The 22,559-nt window shown below is 41.4% G+C and overlaps 1 protein-coding gene across 1 annotated transcript in view; it reads right to left on the minus strand.

Annotated features, from left to right (window-relative positions):
- SH3BP5 (SH3 domain binding protein 5) overlaps nucleotides 1-22,283 on the minus strand; it is a 52,866-nt gene extending 30,583 nt beyond the window's left edge. The window contains exons 1-3 of the mRNA XM_051789041.1: nucleotides 22,120-22,283; nucleotides 19,995-20,057; nucleotides 9,713-9,841 (exon numbers count right to left, since the gene is read on the minus strand). Of these exons, the coding sequence (XP_051645001.1) occupies nucleotides 9,713-9,841; nucleotides 19,995-20,057; nucleotides 22,120-22,200 (273 nt within the window). The 5' untranslated portion in view covers nucleotides 22,201-22,283. The remainder of the gene's footprint in view (nucleotides 1-9,712; nucleotides 9,842-19,994; nucleotides 20,058-22,119) is intronic.
- Nucleotides 22,284-22,559: the final 276 nt, after the last annotated feature.

The raw sequence follows: 22,559 nt of genomic DNA on the forward strand, positions 1-22,559 counted from the left end.
TGTTACAGCTACACAAAGGAACGCACTATCTAACCTCTTGGGTTTTAACAAATTGAAGAGGATGCAATATGATGTTAATCAAATCTTCAGACAACAGTAGAGGAAAAAGGAATTCACTTCTATTTTCACATTCCAGCACCCTTTGAGAGCTATTTATACCTTCCCGCCACTTCCAGCATCTGCCATTGCATCTGTGGCTAAGCACAGTATCCAGATCACCTGTATCACTGCTTTCTGCCTAAATCAGCTGACATATATAAAAAAAACCCAAGTTTTCCTGTCTTAGCCCTCTCCTTGTTACTCAAAAGAACAGAGAGTATTTCCACACCTACCTACCCCAGCATTCCAATACTCGAGACCTACTTGCACAACACTTTTAGTATTTCACAACAGAAGAAAAACAACAAGAAAAAAAACATTCTTGAAGGTAGGAAAAATAATTAGGTCACTGGATTCTTGACAATTAATGGAGAGGAGGTTGAACAGCTATCTGGCTTTGTACTACTGCCATCTCATAGCTGAGAAATGAAATAGGCTTTGGGGTGGTTGGGGAAAGTGGGAGAAAGAGACACCACAAGAGTCATTTTCTCCCTCTCTTCTAGATAAATTCTTCAAAACAGTAAAACAAATAATTCTTCAAAACAAAACAGTATTTTCTTCTATTTCTACAAACAAAAGAAGAAGAGGAAGAACCTCTAATTTACAGTGCACAGCTAACAAATTTCCGTAATGGAAACCTCCAAGGCACATCAACCAGTAACGATGAGAAAACCAGTTACAGTTTTTGCATCAATAGCTTATACAAACTAATCATCCATCAACAGAGTAGTCCTCACATCAAACAAAAATGTAGGGTGTATAAATACAAACCCAAAATAACTAGACCCATTCACTGAGGCACAGAAAGCACAGAGAGACACAAGAGATCTGATTTTTAAAGGAGGGACACTACAGGTATTTCAGCAAACAAGTGGTTAAAAATTAGTTCCTACTATCCAAGAACACAGTATTTACAGATGATATTGCTACAGATGCCACCTAGTCTGCAGGAACTATAAGCAACCAAGCACTAAATTTGAATCAGGTAAGGTTTTTTTTTTCAGTTCATCTGTGAACTAGCAGTTGTTAGTGCTCCCAAACGTGGGGCAAATTTCCATCTGCCCAGGATTAAGACGGTAAAAACCTTCCAGTCACACTGACCCACTATCCTGCATTAGTAGGGTTGATGGGAAGACAAACACATTAAGGAGCTTTCTTTCACAGATCAGATCTTTGGCAGAACTTTCCAAATCTGACTAGACAACATCTGTTATCTTCTCAGTAGTTTAAGGACAGCTAGTTTGAGATGCTTGAATATCACACTGCTCAACCAGATGACAAAACCAGAATACAGAAGTCATATTGAGTCATACTTAAACTTTAATAAATAACGTAAATCAGCCAGATAAAACCTCGCTTTTTGACCCGGGTAAGTCTACCTAAGCTCCTTGCTTCTTAGGTTTTGTTGCTATTTTGGCCTGAAGAAAAATGCAACAGAATCGTAATTCAAGACTTAAAATACAATTTCCAGGTTTTAAGCATTCAGGTGGAGCAAACAGAATACATTAAGCATAAGCTCCGTCCGGCAGCAGTGAAACACAGAGGCACATGCAGCTGAATGCAAGGTAGGAACTCCTACACACTACTCAGGGGGGTTCAAACACAACTGTGCAACCATGATCAGAGAGCACAAAAAAACCCCCACTCAAAATTCTGAGTGTGGCAAAACATTTTCTTGACTGAACCCAAAGTACATCCTGTTTTAGAAATACAGTTTACGAAACTCAGTGGATTCCCTGGTGGAAGTCGAGGAAATGACTCCTCACCCTCAATAATAAAATTACATATTCCCTTGCTTGGCTTATTTCCTCTTCAGATGGGTGCTTGGCCCTGCAGCCATGTGGAAAGCGAGATTAATATACTGAGAACACCCCCTGGGATCACAGCAACGGGAACTCCGTATTTCTCAAGAGGACTGACGTCACATCGACATGACTTCCCCAAGATTTAATGATGTGTTTTGTAATAAAAAAATGAAAAAGTCTGTGGGAAGAAGGGGTTCAGGCCTAGAGCAGGCCCATAGGGAGCAAAAAGGAAAAAAGGACACACAAAACTTCATAGGCCATCAGGTACAACCCACAGCCTCCATGCTTCATGGTTTCAGGCACTTCTTGCACAGCTCACCTACATTTATTTCATCTCCTTACCATTTCTTCACAGCTCTGGGCTTCCCAATTGCCCACATAGCAACTTCCACGTCTCTCTTCCCTTCAGAGCATCCCAGCCATCTCTTCCCAGGTAAGGCTTGTCTTGCCTGCCTGACTCCCTCTCTCCTGTGCCTGGCCTGCCGCAGTGCTAGCCAAGGTCATCACATCAGCCTCCATCCCACAGATGAGTTTCTCAACCACTAACAGTAAGTCCCAGTTCAGGAAGGGAGCTGCTCCCCTACCTCTCCACCCCACCAACCCAAGTAATCTAAAAAGAAAATCACAGCAATTTCCATATGGTTGATTTACAGACCTGGGGAGTAAACTGCTTCTCACATCATTAACCCCACCTTCCTTATCCAGCCATCATTCCCTCCTCCATCTCACAGTGCTGTGAGGCTCCCCAAGAGCCACCAGGGCAGCTGCCACACAGCATCTCCAGTTAAAAGGGCAAACTATCAGCACAAGCAGAGCACAAACAACACAACCTATACTGCCAGCCCAGACTGGTTATTGCAAACAGCTGGAGGAGTAACATCCATACAAAACACAAATAATACAAAATGTAAAAAGAAAAAAAGTCCTACTGATAGGACAAGGGGAATGCTTTTAAAGTAAAATAGGAGAGATTTTGACTACATGTCAGGAAGAAATTACTTATTCAGAAGGTACTGGAACAGGTCATCCAGAGAAATTGTGGATGCCCCACCCATGGAAGCGTTCAAGGCCAGGTTGGATTGGGCATTAAGCCACCTGATCTAGTGGGTGGCATCCATGCCCATGGCAGCAGGGTGGGAACTAATTGATCTTTAAGGTCCCTTCCAACCCAAACCATTTCATGGTTGTATGATTACTTAACAATAACACAGCACCAAACTAGAGCCAAGGAAAGCAGTCAAGTACTCTGGGTCTTTGAGTTTTTCTTGAACGGCTGGGAGGATTCGTAGAAGGTTTGTCAAAGTTAATTTTCAAGTTTCTGTATTCCTTCCTTTGAAAATGCAAATTCACATGATAGTTATTTGGTCTCTAAATAGTTAACCAGAAACACACTTTCAGCCAGGAAAGGTCAGTTGGTTGTTCCACTGTAACTGTGCCAATAATTTTGCTTTTTACTAGCTCCATGGCAAGTTGCAAAACAGGAATGCAAGTCTGTCACAGTTCTGCTGACATTTAATTTTTGCTTCTCAAGTTCCCTCTCCCTCCACCTTTTTTTTTGCCAAGATAAGCTTACCAGATAACACAAATCAGTCTTAACTCCTTATTGTCTTAAATGTGAGCATCAGGACTTCAGCTGATAAAAGTAGGATGGGAAAGGAGATTCCTTATGATATGAGAAGTAAATATACTGAAGTATAACACATCTAGAGGCTAGGAACCAGAGGGATATTTACCACTGTTGGAACTGGATCCAGGAGCTGTCATCCACACTCAATGCTGCCCTCCTTTCCACAACAGAGACAGCTGGTGCTGTGATCCTATCAGTTCTCACTCACGGAGCGAATTTGGATAGGAAACTTGGGTGCTGCAGGAATTGACACTGGCAAGACCATAGTTTCCAGTTCCTAATTAATTTTTAAGGGTGATTGGCAGTTTTGAACCTCCAAGTTACATGGATTTAAAAAGCTTTTGTCTTCTGAGCTAAGGAAGTTACCATCTGTAACTTTCATACTTGCTACTTTCAGACATCTCAAGCTGAACACTTAGAAGATGAGATGCCATGGCCACTTTGGAAAGTTTTATTCATTTAGTGGCACTGCAGTCCTGATCTCTGCAAAGAAGGATATCAGCCTCATCTGCTGAGGAAGACTCTTCCAACTAGGGAAGTGTGCTTATCTGCTTATACTCCTCCCACCTTCACCATCAAGTGGCTCTGTTCCTCCTCAGTTCCTGTTCTGCAAGATTATAGCAGCTACTTTTGATCCTGATTCACTTCGGATGTTAGATCCATTGAACCACTTGGTGCAGGATTCACCCGACAACTTTCAAATGGCTAAACATCCCAAGATGAGATGCCTGAACTCCCTTGCGTTTGAGAAGGGATGCATATCAGAACACTTTTCACATGCATCTACCTCCCACCCCTAATTACAATTAGTGATTAAAGGCCCAAATTATTATCCTAGACCAGACACTAAACACTTCAGTAGGTAAAGCTAACCACCCACCTTGGTCTACTGGTGTCCACTATTAACTTCTGATCCCACTGGTCAAAACCAACCAAAATTCACATTTGAGAGAGGAAATGATTTCCCATTGCTAACTGGGCTCTCCTCAGTTTCATGAAGACTAGCAGAATGGAGACCCAGGATCTGAATACCTGAAGGCTCATTCCCAATAATTCTTTGCTCTGTCAGCTGATCTCTGCACACAGATGTGGCAATCCAGCATAGAATATTACATGAGAGAAAGATTATTAGTGAGGTGAGAGAAAGGGCACCACTACATAAAAAGTTGCAGTGAATGGGACAGGTTAGCTGTCTCTGCTGAACACAATCAACTGCACTTTCTCTCAGATATGCCTAGACACCAGTGGGGAAGACCTTTTGTACATACTGATTCCAGTGTGTTTTTCCAAGCCTTTTGAGATAAAAGAGTGCTGCTTAAGAAAGTATGCCAACAACATGAAAAGAAGAATTAGTTGTAAAATCAAACCAGGAAGACTTGACTCAAGAGGAAGCAGAACGTGCATATCCTTCAACATATTGTTGTATGAATACATGGTACAGATGGGTCCCTTAGTAAGAGATACACATAGATGTAACCTAGCATAGATCTTTCATCTATTTTTGCCTGAAGCAAGTTTTCTGACACTTTTTTGCAAAACCTAAACGAGACAGGGGAGATGAAGGGACTATCACAAAGCAAAACAAGGTCCTTCCCAAACAAGTTCAGTACTAAAGTTGAGCAAAGCATCCTCACCTACTCCCAATTTGAGCCAATACTGAGGACTAAAATATTAACTCCTCGCCCTGCAAAAAAATCCAACCAAAAACAAACAAAGAAACAAACAAGAACCAAAAACAAGCCAATAAATGCTAAAACTTAATTAAAAGCAATACTCCCAGGGCTTTTATTCAGTTTAGGGTCACTACAAATGCATGGGTTGTTTTATTTGTGGGGGTGGGAACACATTTTTTATCAGCTTCTTTTTCCATCAGAAGCACAGCAGAAAGGCAAGTTCTCCTGTTCAATTTGTCCATGGGTTCACAAGTGATGATGTACAGATAACAGTGTTTTAATGGCACCTCTCACCCAATGACCCCAAAGTGCTTTTACTTCGCTTAATGAACTCGGCTTCACAGCAGCCTGACAGCTTCATTTTACACTGGAACTAAGAGAGAGACGAAGTCATTTATCTGTGCCAGGCAGGAGCACAAAATCAGCTCCTACCAGCCCAGTGATTTATGCAACAGACCACACTTGCTTTTGCACAGCATCCAGTCCCAGGACATGCTGTCACTGCGGAGGTAACACACCTCCCAGCTCTATCACTCGCTCAGACACTACTGTGAACACTATTGCACAGGCACTCTATAGCCCCAGCCCTCCAAAATGTTAAGTCAACAGTGGCTTAAGACACTCCTTACTTCAGAGGCTCAAGACTTCTGTTTACATTATTAATGTTTCCTGGCAACTTCACCCTTTTTCCCCATTACCTTTAGGCAAGAAAAGTCTAATTCTTTGACTAGTCAGCTACGGAGAAGGATTACTAGTGGAAAATAAAAAAAAAGAAAGAAAAGAAAAAAACCAACACCCACACCAAACAGACATGGGAAGTTTGATCTTCTGAACACTTAGAACCTGGACCACCTTCTGGATTACAGGAATTTCATACTGCTGCAATGTGGTCACTACTTGTATAAATGCACAATCCTCTGCTATATGCCAGGGTTCTTCCATTAAACGTGGGCATTATGGTATCAGTTAAAGAATAACATGAAAAGACAATATGCAAACCACAAAAAAGTTCTTGCAGCAGAAATACTTTAAAATTTCATTAAACAACACATTTGAATCAAAATGCTCTAAAAGTAATGAGTGCCTGCAATCAACACAAAAGGTCCACTGGTGTACCAGATGAGGAATCACAACAAAGTTGTCTTGGCAGAAAACTACAGGGGTAAGAGTATTAGCCAGCTCTCACTTCAATCTCAGCAAAAGCCCAGTATTACTGCTTTGGTGCCAACAGACAGCATCCTGATTCCCTGTGCCACTATTTTGGAGGGCAAAGTACTCAAATCTTAATGCTAAAGGGCCATTGTTCTGTTAAAACAAAGTTTCATCCTGAGAAAGGCCAAGGTGAGGCTCTCTTGGCAAACATTACACAAACAAGATGCTACAGGACTTTTGCACGGGGGAGTTAATTTGTTTTGAATTCCCCATCTTCTGCCAAGACAGGATTGCAAAAGCAGGGATAAGGGTGGGTAGATAAAAGGGCTCAAGGTCCTAAAGCTTCTCCAGTGTCACACTTGAGCTGATGACCTGTTTTTCGCTGCCCCCATGTCACTGCCCTCATACCTTTTTTATTGAGTTTTATCTTAATAGATCAAACAGGTATTTCCAAAAGAGAATCATGCTGGTGCCAAGTGAAAGTAAGCTTCTCAATGTGACTTAATACAACTTGTATCAGGCAACTCACCCTGCAACTGACATCTTACATGCAAGTCACTCTGGACAACTCCTGCATTTCTGCCAAACTAAATGTCATTAATTATGCAGTTCTTTAGTCCCAAAAGACTTACAATTTATAGGCCATATTTTTACTTCCCTTTACTGAGAACAACAAACAAGAACTTACACTTCCCTTTCCCTTACAAGTACAGTCATGCATATTTCCCTTATTGTTTAATTAAAGCTGTTTTAACCTCCAAGAAACTTATGCCTATGTTTTTGGAGGCAGCCTAATGGCTCTAAAATAACTGTAAAGACAGGAGGAGGAAGACAATTCTTCATAGGTTAGATGTTATTATAAATTTATATTGAAAAAATAGAAAGCTGTTGCCATCATTTCTCTACAGTTTTACAAATAAAAGTAAAAAGAAAGATGGGAATTGGCATCTAACTATGTTAATATTCTAGTACATTCCTCCAGTTTCACATTTCCTTATCTACTCAGCCCTTCTCCCTGCCTTAATACAGTGTATTTGCTCCCAGATAAATGGAACTTTTCTAGGCTAAATTAAAACCAAAAAAACTCCTTAGGCAGATGCTTTACTGATGGCTCATACTAATCTTTACAATCTTCCCAGTTTCCAGATAGATTCGCTGTCCTTCAATGCTAGTACTCCTCTTGGCCCTCACATTTTCTATTTTAAGATTAGACAAAGAGCCAAAGGGAAACCAGAGACCATCTTCCAGGGAGCTCTGTTCCATGACCAGCTCCCTAACACAAAGTGGAAAAAAGTGAAATGAGCAGTTAGAAGGGGAATTCCTGCTTTAAAATAAAATTCTATCAAGGAATTAAAAGAAAACTGAGTGTGTGGCAAATCAGCAGATCTGGGATAAATGGCATTTAAACCTAGCTAGTGACAGAATGGACTGGGAGAAAAATATGGCTCTCTCTATCAAGCCAAATACCAGAGCAGCAATTCTACTAATTTAAGGACCTTCAGTGGTTTGGGTTTCTTCTTTTTCTTTTTGGTCTTGCAAAGCACCTTTGAACCAGAATGACTGAATGGATTTCAAAAGTAGCAAAGACATAACAATACAAAATTACATTTCCAGGACATAATGGGCTGCCAACTTCAGGACAGAGAGCAAAGTTCATCGCTCTCAGTGTTTGATGTTACAAACCTCAAAGTCAATGGACTTTTTTTTTATCATACTGCAAAGTACGCTTTTCTACCACTGACTTTTCCAAGTATAACTCTTGCAGTCCTATGCATGCTGTGCCTTACATAGCTATTTACAGTAATAGAAGTATAAGGTCATGCTCAAGGCAGGGTTTTGGGGATTTTTTTTTTTCAAATTGCACTTTATTTTGTTATTAACTTCTCTAGGTCACTACTGGTATATCTCTAGCACATCACCCATCAACACACCATAGGCCCCATGAGCAGGGTTTGCTTTCAGAGCCAGCAGAGAGAAGCAGATACTCTACTTACTGTGCTTTGAAGCAGAGTTTACCTATTTGCTGCACTACTAGTCTGTAGGATTAAGCATAAAAGCCCTCCACTTCATCCCCATCACTTGAGACAATGGCTTCAAAACAATGCTGCACAATTTAAAGCATCAACACACTCACATATTATCTTGAACGACACATCCCATCAACCCAATTCCTGCTTCATCAAGTTTCAAATGAAGTTTGTGTTTATGCCTCCCTTTCCTGTGCATTGTTCTGAGGATGCATTCTCTTCTCTCCCCTTCTCTTACCCTGTGCCATCTGGCACATATCTACATGACTCTTCTCATCCCTCAGCCTCATCTCTTACCTATTTTCTCAAACAAAATCCTTCTGTAATTTTCATGTATTTCATACATGCTACCCCATCTCTCACTCTCCCCTTGAACACAATCACATCCTGGCTACCCAGCCACAGACACCACCTCACACATCCTTCCAGCCAAGCACAGAAGCAGCAGCTCCAGGCAGTTCTTCCTGACTCTCCCTGCCTCAAGAGAAAACACAAAGAGCAACCAGGAACAGCCTTCCCTTGGGGAAAAAACAAAAAGCCTCAGACACCAGCAAACCCCACTACAGACACCAAGAAGAAGCACTGCCTAAGCCACCACACACTCAACACTCAGCAGCTTCTTCCCTAAATGAGAAGCTGCCTGATATCTCACAAGCTCTCTTGCTTTCCCTTCAGCCAGCAGGTTACACCCTTATTTCCGCACCTCATCCTTCCTTACCTCAGCCACACAGGCCTATCAATAATCAAGTAGTAGCTGGGGAAAGGGAGGTAAGGTCTTGATGGCAGTAGAGAAAGCAGAGGTCAGCTTCTCCCCAGACCAAAACACTTTAGAGCCACATTTAGCACATTCATCCCAGAACTTTATATCCACATTTAGCTTCATCACAGCCTAATCAGCACCAAACCCTGCAGGTTGCCCCAAGTCTGCCCTACTCCAGCCTCTTTCCCAGCAGCTTCCAATTGCAGCCATTTGGCTGCTAAGCAAGAAGAAAAAGCAGAAACACAAAGTCTACACTATATGTTCAAATAATTACAACTACTGATAGGAAAGAGCAGGGTTCTGAAAGACCATTGATAACAAGAGGAGAAAAGAACCAGTCTTTTGCTATTGTGTTTGCTGTAGCTGTTCCTGGACTGAAGAACATGTGCAGCTGTGGTTGTGAAGAAATACACTTTTGCCATCAATTCCCATGGCTGACATGCAACTGAAGACACAGACTAGCATCAGCCAAGTGTATATGCTTACAGTGTTATTAATAGCAGGAAAGCAATGCAATCACTATGTGCTCTCCAACTACCAGCATAAGCTTCTAAGGCAAAAGTTCTTACCTGCCTGGCCACCCTTCGAGCTTCCCAGTAAGGTTTAGAGTCTTCTACAGCTTTTCCAATCTTCTTTACCAGTTCATCCAGTTTTACTGTTGCTTCAACCAGCACAGAGCGGAACTTCTGGCGTGCGTCCTTCAAAATGTTGCAGAAAGGAAAAAAAGGACAAAGACAGATTAGAACTTCAAAAATTATTTCTACCTGTTCGTTCCTACCTTTATTCAGGTTCCTCTTTAGATTCACACACGAGCTGACACATTCAACACAGTTACTGGCATTTGGACTAAGCCAGAATTCTTCAGTAGAGGAACCCAGAACTGCATCTGAAAGCTGGCATCCCAGGCACCAAGTGTCTTTCAGAGACAGCTCTTACCCAAAGCTTACAACAGTCTGTTCTAGATGTCATCTCTGGCAGTGTTTCTCAGAGAGGAATAGTTTGTAAATTACTCAGTGAGGAGGCAAACAGCAGGGTAACAAGTTCTGAGAGGCAGTTCAATGGTAAAGACATCTCATATAGACAATGCTAACAGGCAGGCCAAAATCCCACGGTAGGCTGGAAAATGAGCTGGAATTGGCATCTCCTAAACCTTAGCATGTCCGCCCCTAGTACTGGTCCCCTCAGAGAACCATTTCACAATGCAAATGAGGATGTTTTCTACAGGAAGAACTGGACACTTCCCACATGGTATATTTTCAAGACAGCTCCTGAAACACACCCTACTTACTTTGATAGCAGCAGAAAGGTTCCAGGTTCTCATAGCAGGAGTTCCTTCCATAAAAGCCCATCTTTTCAGCTATGGTTTGTAGCAATGGCTAAGGGCACCTACATTCCATTTCACTGTTAGTATTTACTCTATTTAAGAAAAGTGAATTCCAGTCACTTCTAAACTGGACAAGTTGCCCTCCTTAAATTATTAGCTAAAGCAATCAAAATATTTTCTATGCTCCACTGAAATTTCCACACCTGTAAGCAAAGTGATTCTGATCTCAATCTCAGAAACCAACACGGATTCTAAATATATTAAACTACTGCAGAGTGATGCAAATTCAGGCTGGGACCTGGCCCAGGATTTAAGGAGATGAAGAGGAAGGGCCATGTGAGCTCTCAACAAGGCTTGTAACTCTAATTAGAGAGCAGCATTTATGCAGACTGCTGGAGTGACATGCTGATTATCAGGAAGCAGCTGGCTTGAAAAAGTGCCCTAATTCAGGAGGGGTTTGTCATTATTGCTGAGGATTTCTAGAATGCAAAACTCTTCATTCAGTGGAAGATTTAAAATACATTGGAACCTGCCACTATGCTCTCAAAGGTGGAAAAAAAATGCAACAATATATTAGTTCTTTACAGAAAAAGCGAGACACTTCTGTAAAAGCTTCCCTGCTTCCTTTTTAGTGTTATCTAAAACCTGAACCAGCATTGGTAATATTTTAGTTCAGTGCAAATAGCTTCAGTGCAAAATTCTTAAGGTAGTCTAATTTATTCTAAGGAATTATTCAAACGGGCAACAAGTTCAAAAATGGAGAACTAAAGAGACAATAACTTATTATTTCATTAACCCAAATCCAGTCAATAATCTCATTGCTTAGTGAAAGCCTGAAATGTATCATTTAAACTTCATGTATTGAGTCAGTGATTTTTCTCAGTGAGAGGAGTTTGAATATTTCCAATTAAATGACTGGACGATACATGGTTCACTGCTCAAAATGAGTTTCACAAGTAACTGAAATAAGGCTACAAGCATGATGACTGTATTGCAAGAAAAATATTACGTACTGAAGTATATTTAATAAAAAAAAAAATATTCCTGTAAGTGCAGGAACAGAATTAAAAGCTCATTTCTAAATGATTGAGCCTGAAGGTTTGGTTTTACTTTTTTTGTAAGAGCTAACATATTATGATACTAGTTATGCAAAGCAAATAGTTCAAGCAAAAAAGCCCTATGCAGTGATTCATCAAAAAAATCAGTTCCCATGTTTGTAAGATAAGCACTTAGAACAAAGAAACCATCACTACAAATCTGTGCTTAGAGACCCACCTCAAATTTATTCATGTAATAATTGTGTACAGTCTTATCCAGTAGGAAAAAGATGACTAGTCTCTACTTAGAGCTTAAAAAAAAACAAACAAACAAACAACTAAAAAACACCAAGGACAGAGCGGTCAAATGAACAGCAACTATTAATTTGTACCTATTCATCTCCCACTCACTCAGATGAAGCAGATACAAATTACTAAACTGTAACTACTCCTGTAACTGGCACCTGAGGCACAAGTCTTGCAAATGGTTAAGCACATGTGCGCCCACAAGCCCAGTCCCACCCAGCACAGTAGTTAGTTACTCAGAACAGGGAGCTTCAGCTGAAAAATATACTGGTGTGAACTTCCAGTTTGTCATTTTACCCCAAGCATGCCTGGTTCCTCTTTTGAGGCCTTATTTGGGTCTGACCATCCTCATTTATTCCAGTGAAGAACAATAATGAAAACCGAAACACCCCAGAACTTTACATCTGTATCATCCACCACAAGACTTATTTTCAGTGACATTTATTCTCAGGCTCCTGACTGTCAGAAACACAAGCCTGCAGGCTCCAACGCCTTCTGCATGAGAGAATAAGCAGATGCTCATTCTCTGCTAGGATCAGTCCCCCTACCAAAGGTTTCCAGCCATCTCCTTCAGACACAGCAACAAGATGCTGAGGTCTCTGAGAAGGTGTAATGCTGAACACATGCCCTCTCCTGCACTACAGTACTCTCCACTAGCCCCAACTACATTACAAAAGCAAATGATCCCACATCATGTATCTGCACCATGTGTGCTCCTGTGGCAATCCAGTGCATTCACACCACCCAGCCTCCTCAATCTGAACTGATTCAGCTCTCATGGGCTCAGTGACTGCATCTCCTGTCTGGGAGCTATGGTAACATCTCCTGTGAGCAGGGTCACAGTTTCCCCCTGCCATACTCTATGTGTTGGCCCTGCCACATACTGGCAGAGCATCTGTAAGAGACATCACCCTTGAGACAGGGCAAAATTCCCCTGGCAGGTAACCCTGGGGAAGTCTGAGTAAGAAATACAGGTGCAGCAGCTGTTTTTACTCTTCACGTGAAACTTGGGAGGTCAGAAGTACCAAGGCAATTGCACCAGTAGGACTGGGCTTGGTGCACTGACGTGGCATGAAAAGTGCATCTGTGGCTCATGGGAAGAATGGGCCTGTGGTCAAGACTTGGGAATCGATTTAATTCACTGCTTTATGTCTGGCTTTCTATGTTACTGTCAGTGAGATACTGCAACCCATATGTAAAGTGGTTCAAACCTATAAATCCTCTTAATGATGTTTTCTGTAAGGACACTCGCATCAAAAGCTTAGAGGCTCAGGAACTGCAGTTCATCCGTGGTCCCTAGCACAAGGTAAGCCCTACATCTGTTAGGAAAACAACCACACCACCTTCAATTTACTTATCAAATCCCCTGATGTGATGTTCCTCCATACAAGTGTTACTATTTAACTGCCAAAGTCTTGCTTCATTTAGACCTTTATCTAGCACACATGGATAATAGAGAAAGGCAAATACGTCAATCTCTGCAACTTTCTGTCGTGAGCAGAACCAAGACAGCACAGCATATGCCATACAAATTTTCTAGCACAGTTCTCAATCCCCAGTGTCTGTATTTCAGTTTCTTGAAAGATAGTGCCTTCCCAGCAGAAATGCTAGTTATTGATAAAAGCAGCCCTAGGTACTAACCCTGTGCATCACACTCACCATTTCTAGGCAGGTTTTTAGGTTTTGGAGGTTGGTTTGTTTGTTTTAAAAGCACATGGCTTTGTTTTTCTCATCACTGCAATAGAATACATTCACAGACCAGATACACTCGAACAGAAGCAATGCAACTGACAAAAGACATCTCAAACACCCAGGAAACATTTTTAAACCATATTTTCCCCTCTGTTCACTCCTAATCTTCCATGATCCTTTTTAAGAATACCTTGTTGCTGATTTTACAAACAAAAAGGTGACATTGAAAATGCCAGCCAGTCAGCTTTCAATGTTTTCTATTTGCTCAAATGAGATGATGACAAACCTTTTTCAAGCTGGAGCTGGACAAAAGCCGATTAAGGCATTTTATCCTCAGTGTGTGTCACAAGGTTACAGCCTTAAAACTAGACTCTCACTACCTAGGTGCTTGTCATACACAAGCTCTAAGTGCTATGCCTGCTAGTGCACCTCGTGAACAGCTGCAGTTTAAGTTTCAACATCTTGTTCTACAGCTGTAATAGCTCCACAATCACTAGCTTTCTTCCTGGAAATCCTTCACACTTTTCTCCCAAAACAGATTTCACTAGTTCTGTCTTAGGGAAAATGCCAGACCTCTACCCTGTATATGTTGCAATAGTTCATTATTAAAGCACAGTTTGTTTCCAGTAACTTGCTGTGGGGCAACTATTTGATACTGCACCAAAAGAGGGAATCACACTTAAGGACAGGCCATCCACGCAGGAGCATTTGGGAGATCCACTCTTAACTGCAGGAAAAAACTAAAATACAATTTTCCGATTACACTGCACCTGTCAGAGACCAAAACATGCTTGTTTCCCTTCCTCAGGAGTGATGGTGATGAGCTGGTGTTCGATGCCAGATGACAGGCAAATAACTATTTCTGCCCATCAAATGAAATATGTATTTTCAAACAGTTTTCTTTTTAAAATGAACTTAACACATCACCCAAGTATGAAGTATCTTAGTACCAAACACATTTAAATTTCATTTACAAAGGCTGTCCTATGATCTTTCTGCCAGTTTGGTGTGCAGAACCTCTGACAAGCCATTAAAACAGCCTGGGAGGTGCATGGGAAATTAAATTGCTGACTGAGGGACAGGCTTCATCTATTTCCAAGAGGCAGTATCCATACCCATCTTCTCTGCTACAAAGACCTATAAGCTAAAACAGCATCAGCATCATACATACACACCAGACAGATGCATATGCTGTGCTCAGAAATCTGCCTTCAGAGCATCGAATTGGTTAAAAACATTTTTAACATCTATTTGGTCCCTGAGCAGTTAAGTAAACCAGGCTGGCTACCAAACCTTAAAAACAAAGTGCAAGGAAGGGCATAAGTAGTATCTTGCTTAATTTTTAAGCATGGGGAAAGGTCTGATTTTTTTTTTTAGGCAGCTACTAATTTGCCATCTGAGAAAACAGAAAATTGGTATTTGAAAGTTGCTCTAACTTCCTGCTTGAAGACAGTTACAAACTGAGACTGCAAATACTTCTTACTACAAATACTTTTAGTTCTCATAGAAGAGAGAGGAAAGCAGGCCAAGGAGGGCACAGTGTGCTCCTTTCAAAACAAGATTTCTCTGCCTAACCCTTCCTCCCTCAGGCTGGAAACCCACTTGGGTGACAAAATCTTTCCAGAGCCATAGCAGAGGAAGGAGCTTTTCCTTACTCATCCATGGATGAAAGCAGAAGGCAAAACAACAAGCAATTTGCACACAGGAGCCATTTCCTATGGAAGCAAGTGGATTGTTAAGAAACACGGAAAGATTTGTCCTGATAGTGCTGGACAAATACACCATGCTTGTATATCACAGTCCAAAAACCACGAGGAACACCAGCCAGTGAGCTGCTTTGCCCTTATCTGTGTATTCTTTTGTGAACACCGGAAAACACTGTACAGGGGTATGATAAGTTAGCGGATGTTTCTACAGATAGATGCCAAGCAGGCATGCTCAGAATGAGATTCCCGCCACTCACAGGTCATTTCTCTAAAATCTGAAAGATGGAGGATTATTTTTTTTTTAAGTCTACTTAAAATTCTTACATGTGATAGGATCACCAGCTTGAGTTTTACCCCAAACCCAAGTATTTTATTGAGGAAGGAGGAAGCAATTCTAAATAGTTGGTGGACTTCTATCTGCTTGCCAATGGGAAGCAGTGAATAAATTCCTTGTTTTGTTTTGCTCTGTTTGTGCGTGCAGCTTTTGCTTTACTTATCTGTCTTTATCTCAACCCACAAGTTTTCTCACTTTCACTCTTCTGATTCTCTCTCCCATCCCACCCTCGGGGAGTGAGTGACTCTGCTGTGCTGGGACAAATAGTCCTTCCCTGCGTGAGAGGGGTTCAAATGCTGACAAAGCTCACATGTGAAAGAGCACCACAGCTGATACACCCCTTCCCTTTGACTCGATCCAGCACTAACCCAGCGTGACCTTTATGATAAATCTAGGACCAAAATCAACACCAAGTATTGCAGATCAGGACTAGAGGATCTAGGCAAGCACATGAGAAGGATCCTAACCAGGCCCTCTTATGACAAGCATGGCTGAAAGCAGCACTGTTCAGCTCTACTTTCCATGTGCAGCCATCTCCCCTGAACAAACACTGGCAAGCTCGTAGCTCCAGCAACATATAAAATTCCCTCTAACAAAAACCACATTCGGGATAGCTGGGATTCCAGTGGTAATTTTAATGGTATGTGCTGCATTTCCCCTCCCTGCAATGCTGCCAGAGGGTCTCTGGGTGAATTTGTTACATCTGAATTGTACTTTCAAGAGCCAGTCAAAGCCATGTATAAGCTGGCTGGACTGGTGAGTCATGAACATTTGTTAAGTACATTTGCGACTCCTGATGGGAGTTCAGATGGAGATGCATCTCCAATAAACAGGAAAAAAGCTCAAATAGCAAGGCGCTGCTCTAACTTGCATTTGGCCAAAACATACTTGTATCTCCCCTGCAAGATGTTTCCCCCACCTCTTCACAGACACTTCAAACATAAACAGGGACATTAGCGAAGCCAAGTGTTATATCCCTCAGAGGACCCTTATCATCCTTTTGCTGTGTCAGTAACACTCAGTGTTGCACTTAGTATGAGCAGCATTATGGATTTTAAATCAAGCCTAATCAAAGATTCATTAACAGGCAATACATTAACGCAACATATAACTACCAGCTACTCAGTGCCCTTTAGCAGCCCTGCAACTCCTGAACAGGCTGCAACCATCATCAGGTCAGGATATTTCTCCAGGGTTTAATAGGAAAGGTCAAAAGAGCAAAAAATGAGTAATTCTTCTGAGTAAAGAATAGATGTAGCCAACTTCAACATATCTGTCCAAGTCATACCATGCATGTATGTATATCCACTGCTCTCACAGGTGGTCTGGGTGCAAAACTTATTTTAAAAGATAAAAAAAGGCAGGCCGGTCACCTTAAAAACAGATCACATGGCAGTTTCAGTGCAAAACTTAAAAAAAAAAAAGTCAGGCTGATCAACTTAAAACAGAATTCCCCATTTTATCACCTCTGTAATCGGCAGATGCCAATATTTTCTACATCATTCAAACACGGACACACCTGTGGCAACACCAAGACAGTGCAGTCTCAAAATCCTAGAAGCCTCTACTGAATTGAGCCCCATAACATTTCCATTCGGTAAAGCAGCATTATTACTTCCATTTTACACATGTAGACCTGAGGCACAACAAGAACAAAAGCATGGGGTTTGGAGGCATTTAACAGCCTTTTTTTCCATTTAATGGGAACTGGAGACAGTCAGCAGTCCCATTTAAAGCAACTCACACAAAGCTACACTCGAGAAGTCCAGAATAGCCTTGCAAAACTCAGATGCCACAAGGTATTATCAGAGAGTCAAAAACATGGGTGTCTTTTTCTAAACCTCCTTCAAAGAAATATACCTTCTACTCAAACACTTTATTGCTCTTCCAGATTATTCTGGGGGGAAAAAAAAAAATCAACAGTGGGAATGTATGGACCACAAAGTAATGCTACAGGAAGCTGGCAGTCAGCATCTTGTGCTGTAAATAGCATAATGATACATCTATGTTCCCATTAAAGATACTGAAAAGATGAAGAAAATGATACTAGCAACTCAGGATAAATATAACTCCATTGTCTGGTTAAAAACCACGACACACATCTTTCTTCTAATGAAATATCTTGCAATAGCAGGAACACAACAAACTAGGAAGGCGTAGCAAGAGGGACCCAAAACAGCTAATAACAGCCAAAAGAGCAAATCTTCAAAGGCAAACACAGCATGGCTCTCCCAGAAGCCCACATTTTAAGCAGAATTCATGGATTTTGGAAGTCTTTGAAGCAGAATGACCCCAGTTCCAAACTCCTCCTTCCCAACTCTGGATTCACCCTCTAAGGCTGCTTGGCAAAGCTTTCTTTTCTTGTTCAGAGTATGAATGCAGAGATATTCTTCTAACCATGAGTGGTGGGTGTTGTGGGGTTCCTGTAGGAAAGTCTTAAGTCCATTTAAAATGAATTTATCAACATGTACATAAATTAAGTCTTGCTTACATCATCCAACTGCATCTGTCCTCAAAATTTAAGCAGATCAAAAGTAATGAAAATCTTTACGTATTAGAAATTATGCAGTTGCATGGTATCACAAACTGGCTCCAATCCAGTAAGATTTTTGGATGAAAAATGAAGAGGAAACATTCATGAAGGCATACTGTTGATGATATTTCAATTTAATTCCATCAAAGACTGCTTATAGTACGTACTACAGACAGATCTGCAGTAAACATTTAATGACATAGAGGCAGAAATCATGTAATCTCTGCACTATCTGACACTTAGTATTTATTAGACTGCATAAAGTAAGCAACAATGTGAGATCAAGCTAATGTGGAAATATCGCTCTTTTATTTACAGTAATATATCCAGGAGCCTTTCAGCCTTTACACCTCAGCATGTGTCACACACACAGCAGCTACAAATCTGCTGGCTAGGCAAACACCTGAACACATGAATAATTTTAATCAAGCAGTAAAATCCCATCTTAAAGTCACTGGGACTTATTTCACGAGTACACCTTTGCATTATTATTACTATTCCATCTGCTTCATAATATGGCCTAGTTGAAGGGTTATGACAAAATTAATGAAATCCAGGCAACTATCCATAGTACCACCTTTCAATTTCAGTACCTCAGCATGAAATAAGGAGAGTGAAAAGATAAATATAATGATTATTTTCTTCAACACATCTACATAAAGGGTCCTGAAGTCCATTTAATTGGTATTGCTGCAGACTAGCATACTGATTTTTAGAGTTCATTCATAAAATTTAAATCAAGCTAGTGACACTGAATAGTTTCCACAGCTAAAATATCGTTTAATTTGGTATAACAAATATTCTCCCATTCCACTACGGTTTTTTGCCAATAAATGCATGATCTACATGCCACAAATGACAGAAAATGCAAACAAGTGGGAAGAAGAAAAAAGACACGACAAGGCTGCTTTGTCTCCAAAGAAGTTCATAACACTATTTTCTGCTCAGTGCACCCAGTGGATACTCCAGTTCTTTTAAAATACTACCAGGAATCATTCCATGCTCCAGGTATCCATCTCATGAAAACACACACATACAATAAAACAAAACACAGACTTTGATATTTTGAAGTTGCAGACAGAAGTACATCTATATAGGTTCTTTTTCAGTATGTTCATCACTGCAACTTCAGCATGTTTTGATACAGTATTCAAAACGTTGTAATGATATCAAAATTATTTAGGATGCAAAGTCGTATTTTATGCCAGTTTTTATTTAGCAGCATGTTCATCTTACACTTCCACTCGGTATATCTTCTTTGTTTTGCAAACAAAAGAAAATTTAGAAACACGAGTAGGCCAGTTTGTTTTGCTTCATTATTAGATCAATCATGTTGAGCCTTCTAGAATGACTACCAAGTAGCTGAAGCTCAAATTTGGGGATTTAGAAACAATTTCTTCAGAACTTTCTATCAGATTTTTAAGTATTCAAGAAAACCTCTTTTTACAACTAGGTAAATTTTCTTTCATTACCTTCCTTGATCAGAAAGTACTGACAAAAAAGGCAAAGTTAACAAGCTAAAAAAACCCCAAACAGCCACCAAAGTGAAGATCCTGGCAGACAGTTGTATGGCAAAAACCTCTTAATCAAATAAACTTTCCCTGTCTATAATTACAAGAATGCAAACTCAAAACAGTGACTTGTAAAAATGAAGCTTGTCTAAGCTTAGTTTCAAAACCTAAAAATAAGGTTTGGAGTGGTGGGGTGTGAGAGATTTACACTGTCAGCATACCTCAACCTTCTCCCTTTCTGTTCCAGCTGTTAGCTCAATTCATATCCTTAAAAAAAATCATCACCAGACTCCTGAAGCCAAATTACCACAGGATGCACAATTCAGGGGCAACCTACTCAGAAATACTGTTCCGTTGTTCACAAAATCGAACATGCACAAAAGGAAAATGAAAGGATAAATGCTGTACCTCCAGCTCCGTCTCTCTGCGATTGATATCATCTGTGGATTGATTCAGTTTTTCTAGCTCCCCCTAGAAAGAAAAAAAGAAAGTCAGATGCATAATAAGAAATCTGGGGATAAAATGTGCCTGAGAAGGCTCATTCAGCATCCCCATTGAAAGCTCACAAGGGCTGTGGTTTACAAATTCCGTGAAACCTTGAGATGTTTAGTTTAACTTTGCCACTGGTCTTCAACTTCGCTACTTACATGAAAAATAATCAGAAAAGCTCTATAGTTTTATGTGAAGGCAATACATTTCCTGTTCTGGCTAATTCTTCACTATTACAAATAAACATAAGGTACAGTGAGTTCTGTCAGTATCTGCGAGGTACTAGGGAAACAGACACACCCACCCTAGAAGGATTAGCACCAAGTTAGTACTATCACAGGAGACATGCAGTGAATGCACAGAATTGATAAGAAATGCTCTTGCAGCACGAGAGACATTTTACTCTGGATTTTTGGCAAACCATTTCACTACACAACCAGTCAACGGGACATACGATTATGTTTACCTAGCTTGCCTTCGTGCCAAGATTTTGGTCTCTTAACAGCAAAAACAAAGGTGTTAAATCCCTTGAATAAATATGTACTAGAGGTGGTGTTGGCATGAATGAAGTTACTGTAAAAATAAAGCTCATTCTTAAGTACTTTCTTACCACAAAAAGCAACCCTGAGGAGCAGACTCCGATAGCGTTCTTTATTTGAGCAACATATTACTCCATGTGAGATCCTATGATTTCAACAGGAGTGTTCAAACATTATCTAATTGTGAACCAGTGTAACAGAATCCGCCTTCAAGTGTTTAGCTGTATAAACTGAACACTGTAAACTGATTGTCACTTGAGCCATTTCCCACTAGATTACAAGAATGACTCTGGTTACAACCAGAAAAGAATTAATTGCAACAGTTTAGCTCTCTTATTCTCAGAGGTCAGATTGCATTTCCCGCTCCTAACCTATTTGCGTATCCATGTTCTCCAAAAATGACACTCATACAAAAATTACCTAACTGACTCTTACTGTAAAGCTAAAAACCTTACAGCTGTCAGGGAAGCAGACACAGCAGCCTGGTTTTTCAACCAAACAGAAAACTTAACAAAAACACTGTTTTGCCAAAAATGAGCAAATCATGTACATGGAAAGACGCTGCAAGCTGAAGAACTTAAGGACAAAACTATATCAATAGGCACCAACTGAGCTTAGCTTCTCAAAATCAGGGCAGTAACAGGCTAGCTTTTGGCTGAGGGCCTCGCTCTATGTAACCATGTTTTGTGAATTTTGCAATTGCTCTGCTCAGCCCTGGAAAAAGAAATGCTCATGATGGAGAAAAGAATGACAATTACAGCGAGCAGGGACCTACGCCAGGGATCCTCTCAGCAATGTACACACGTTATATTCACTCATGACAAACAATCCCAGCAATGCTGGAGGCAAAAGCCATAAATCTGCAGAGACCTAAAAATATATTTCATTTGGGGGACCACAGCGTGCTGAAGTTTGCACTAGGCTATTGGTCAAGACACAATTTGGGGGAGAAAAGCTTTGTTTAGAAACCATGCAAAAATTAAAAAATCATCGCAGAAGGTATTCACAGAGGAAACACCATATTCCATGAACGCTCCTTTTTTAAAGAAACAAAAACTATAATTAAAAAAAATCGACGTTTTCCCGCATTTACGAATTTCTGAGCACCAGCCCTGTTCCACCAGCAAGGTCACGCCGTCATGGTCAAAAATAAAAAGGGGAGGGGGGATTTCAGCAGGAGGAGAAGGAAGGACGCCGAACGGAGCCCGGCGCAGAGCGATGCCGGGGGTAACAAAGGGTTGGGGCGCCCCGGAGCCGCTTCCCCCGCACCCGGCGGGAGCTCAGACCCCCGGGGCTGCTCCGCACCGCCGCCCGGCACGGTGGGGAGACAACAAAAATTTATATATGTGTGGATATATATATATATATATGAACATATGCAGCACAAAATAAAAGGCGATCCTTATTCTATGCAATTATTATATACATTACGTACGTATATTAAAATAAATTTAAAAATTGAGCCCCCCCTTCCTACCCCCCCCCCCCGGAAGGCAGGCCCTCACCTGGATGCGGGGGTCCACCTCCTCCTCCTCGGGGCGCGGTGGCTCCTCGGCGGGGCGGCCTCGCCGGCCCCCCGGCTCCATGGCGGCGGCTCCTGCTGCTTCCAGCAGCACCTCCCGCTCCGCCGCTCCGCCGCTCCGCCGCTCCCGGCTCCGGCTCCGCGGCCGGCCCCGCCTCCGGGGAGAACCCCTCCCTCCCTACAGCGCCCCGCCGTCTCTTTGTGCGTTCGCACCGCAACGAGGAAATCGGCGCAAAATTACGGGGTTTCCTCCTCCTCCTCCTTCTTTTTTTTTTTTTTTTTTTAAACCCTTCCTCACGCCCCTTTTTTTTTGGTATGCCAAAGCCTATGGGTTTTGCCGCGCTCGGTGCTCGCCCCGCTGTCCCGTCCCCCCAACGCCCCCCGCAATGGCACTGCGTGAAACCAGAACGAGTAGTTTCAGGT

This window comes from Manacus candei, unplaced genomic scaffold, assembly GCF_025592945.1.
Source record: "Manacus candei isolate 608988 ecotype Guabito, Panama unplaced genomic scaffold, ASM2559294v1 h1tg000026l, whole genome shotgun sequence".
NCBI classification, from domain to species: Eukaryota; Metazoa; Chordata; class Aves; order Passeriformes; family Pipridae; genus Manacus; species Manacus candei.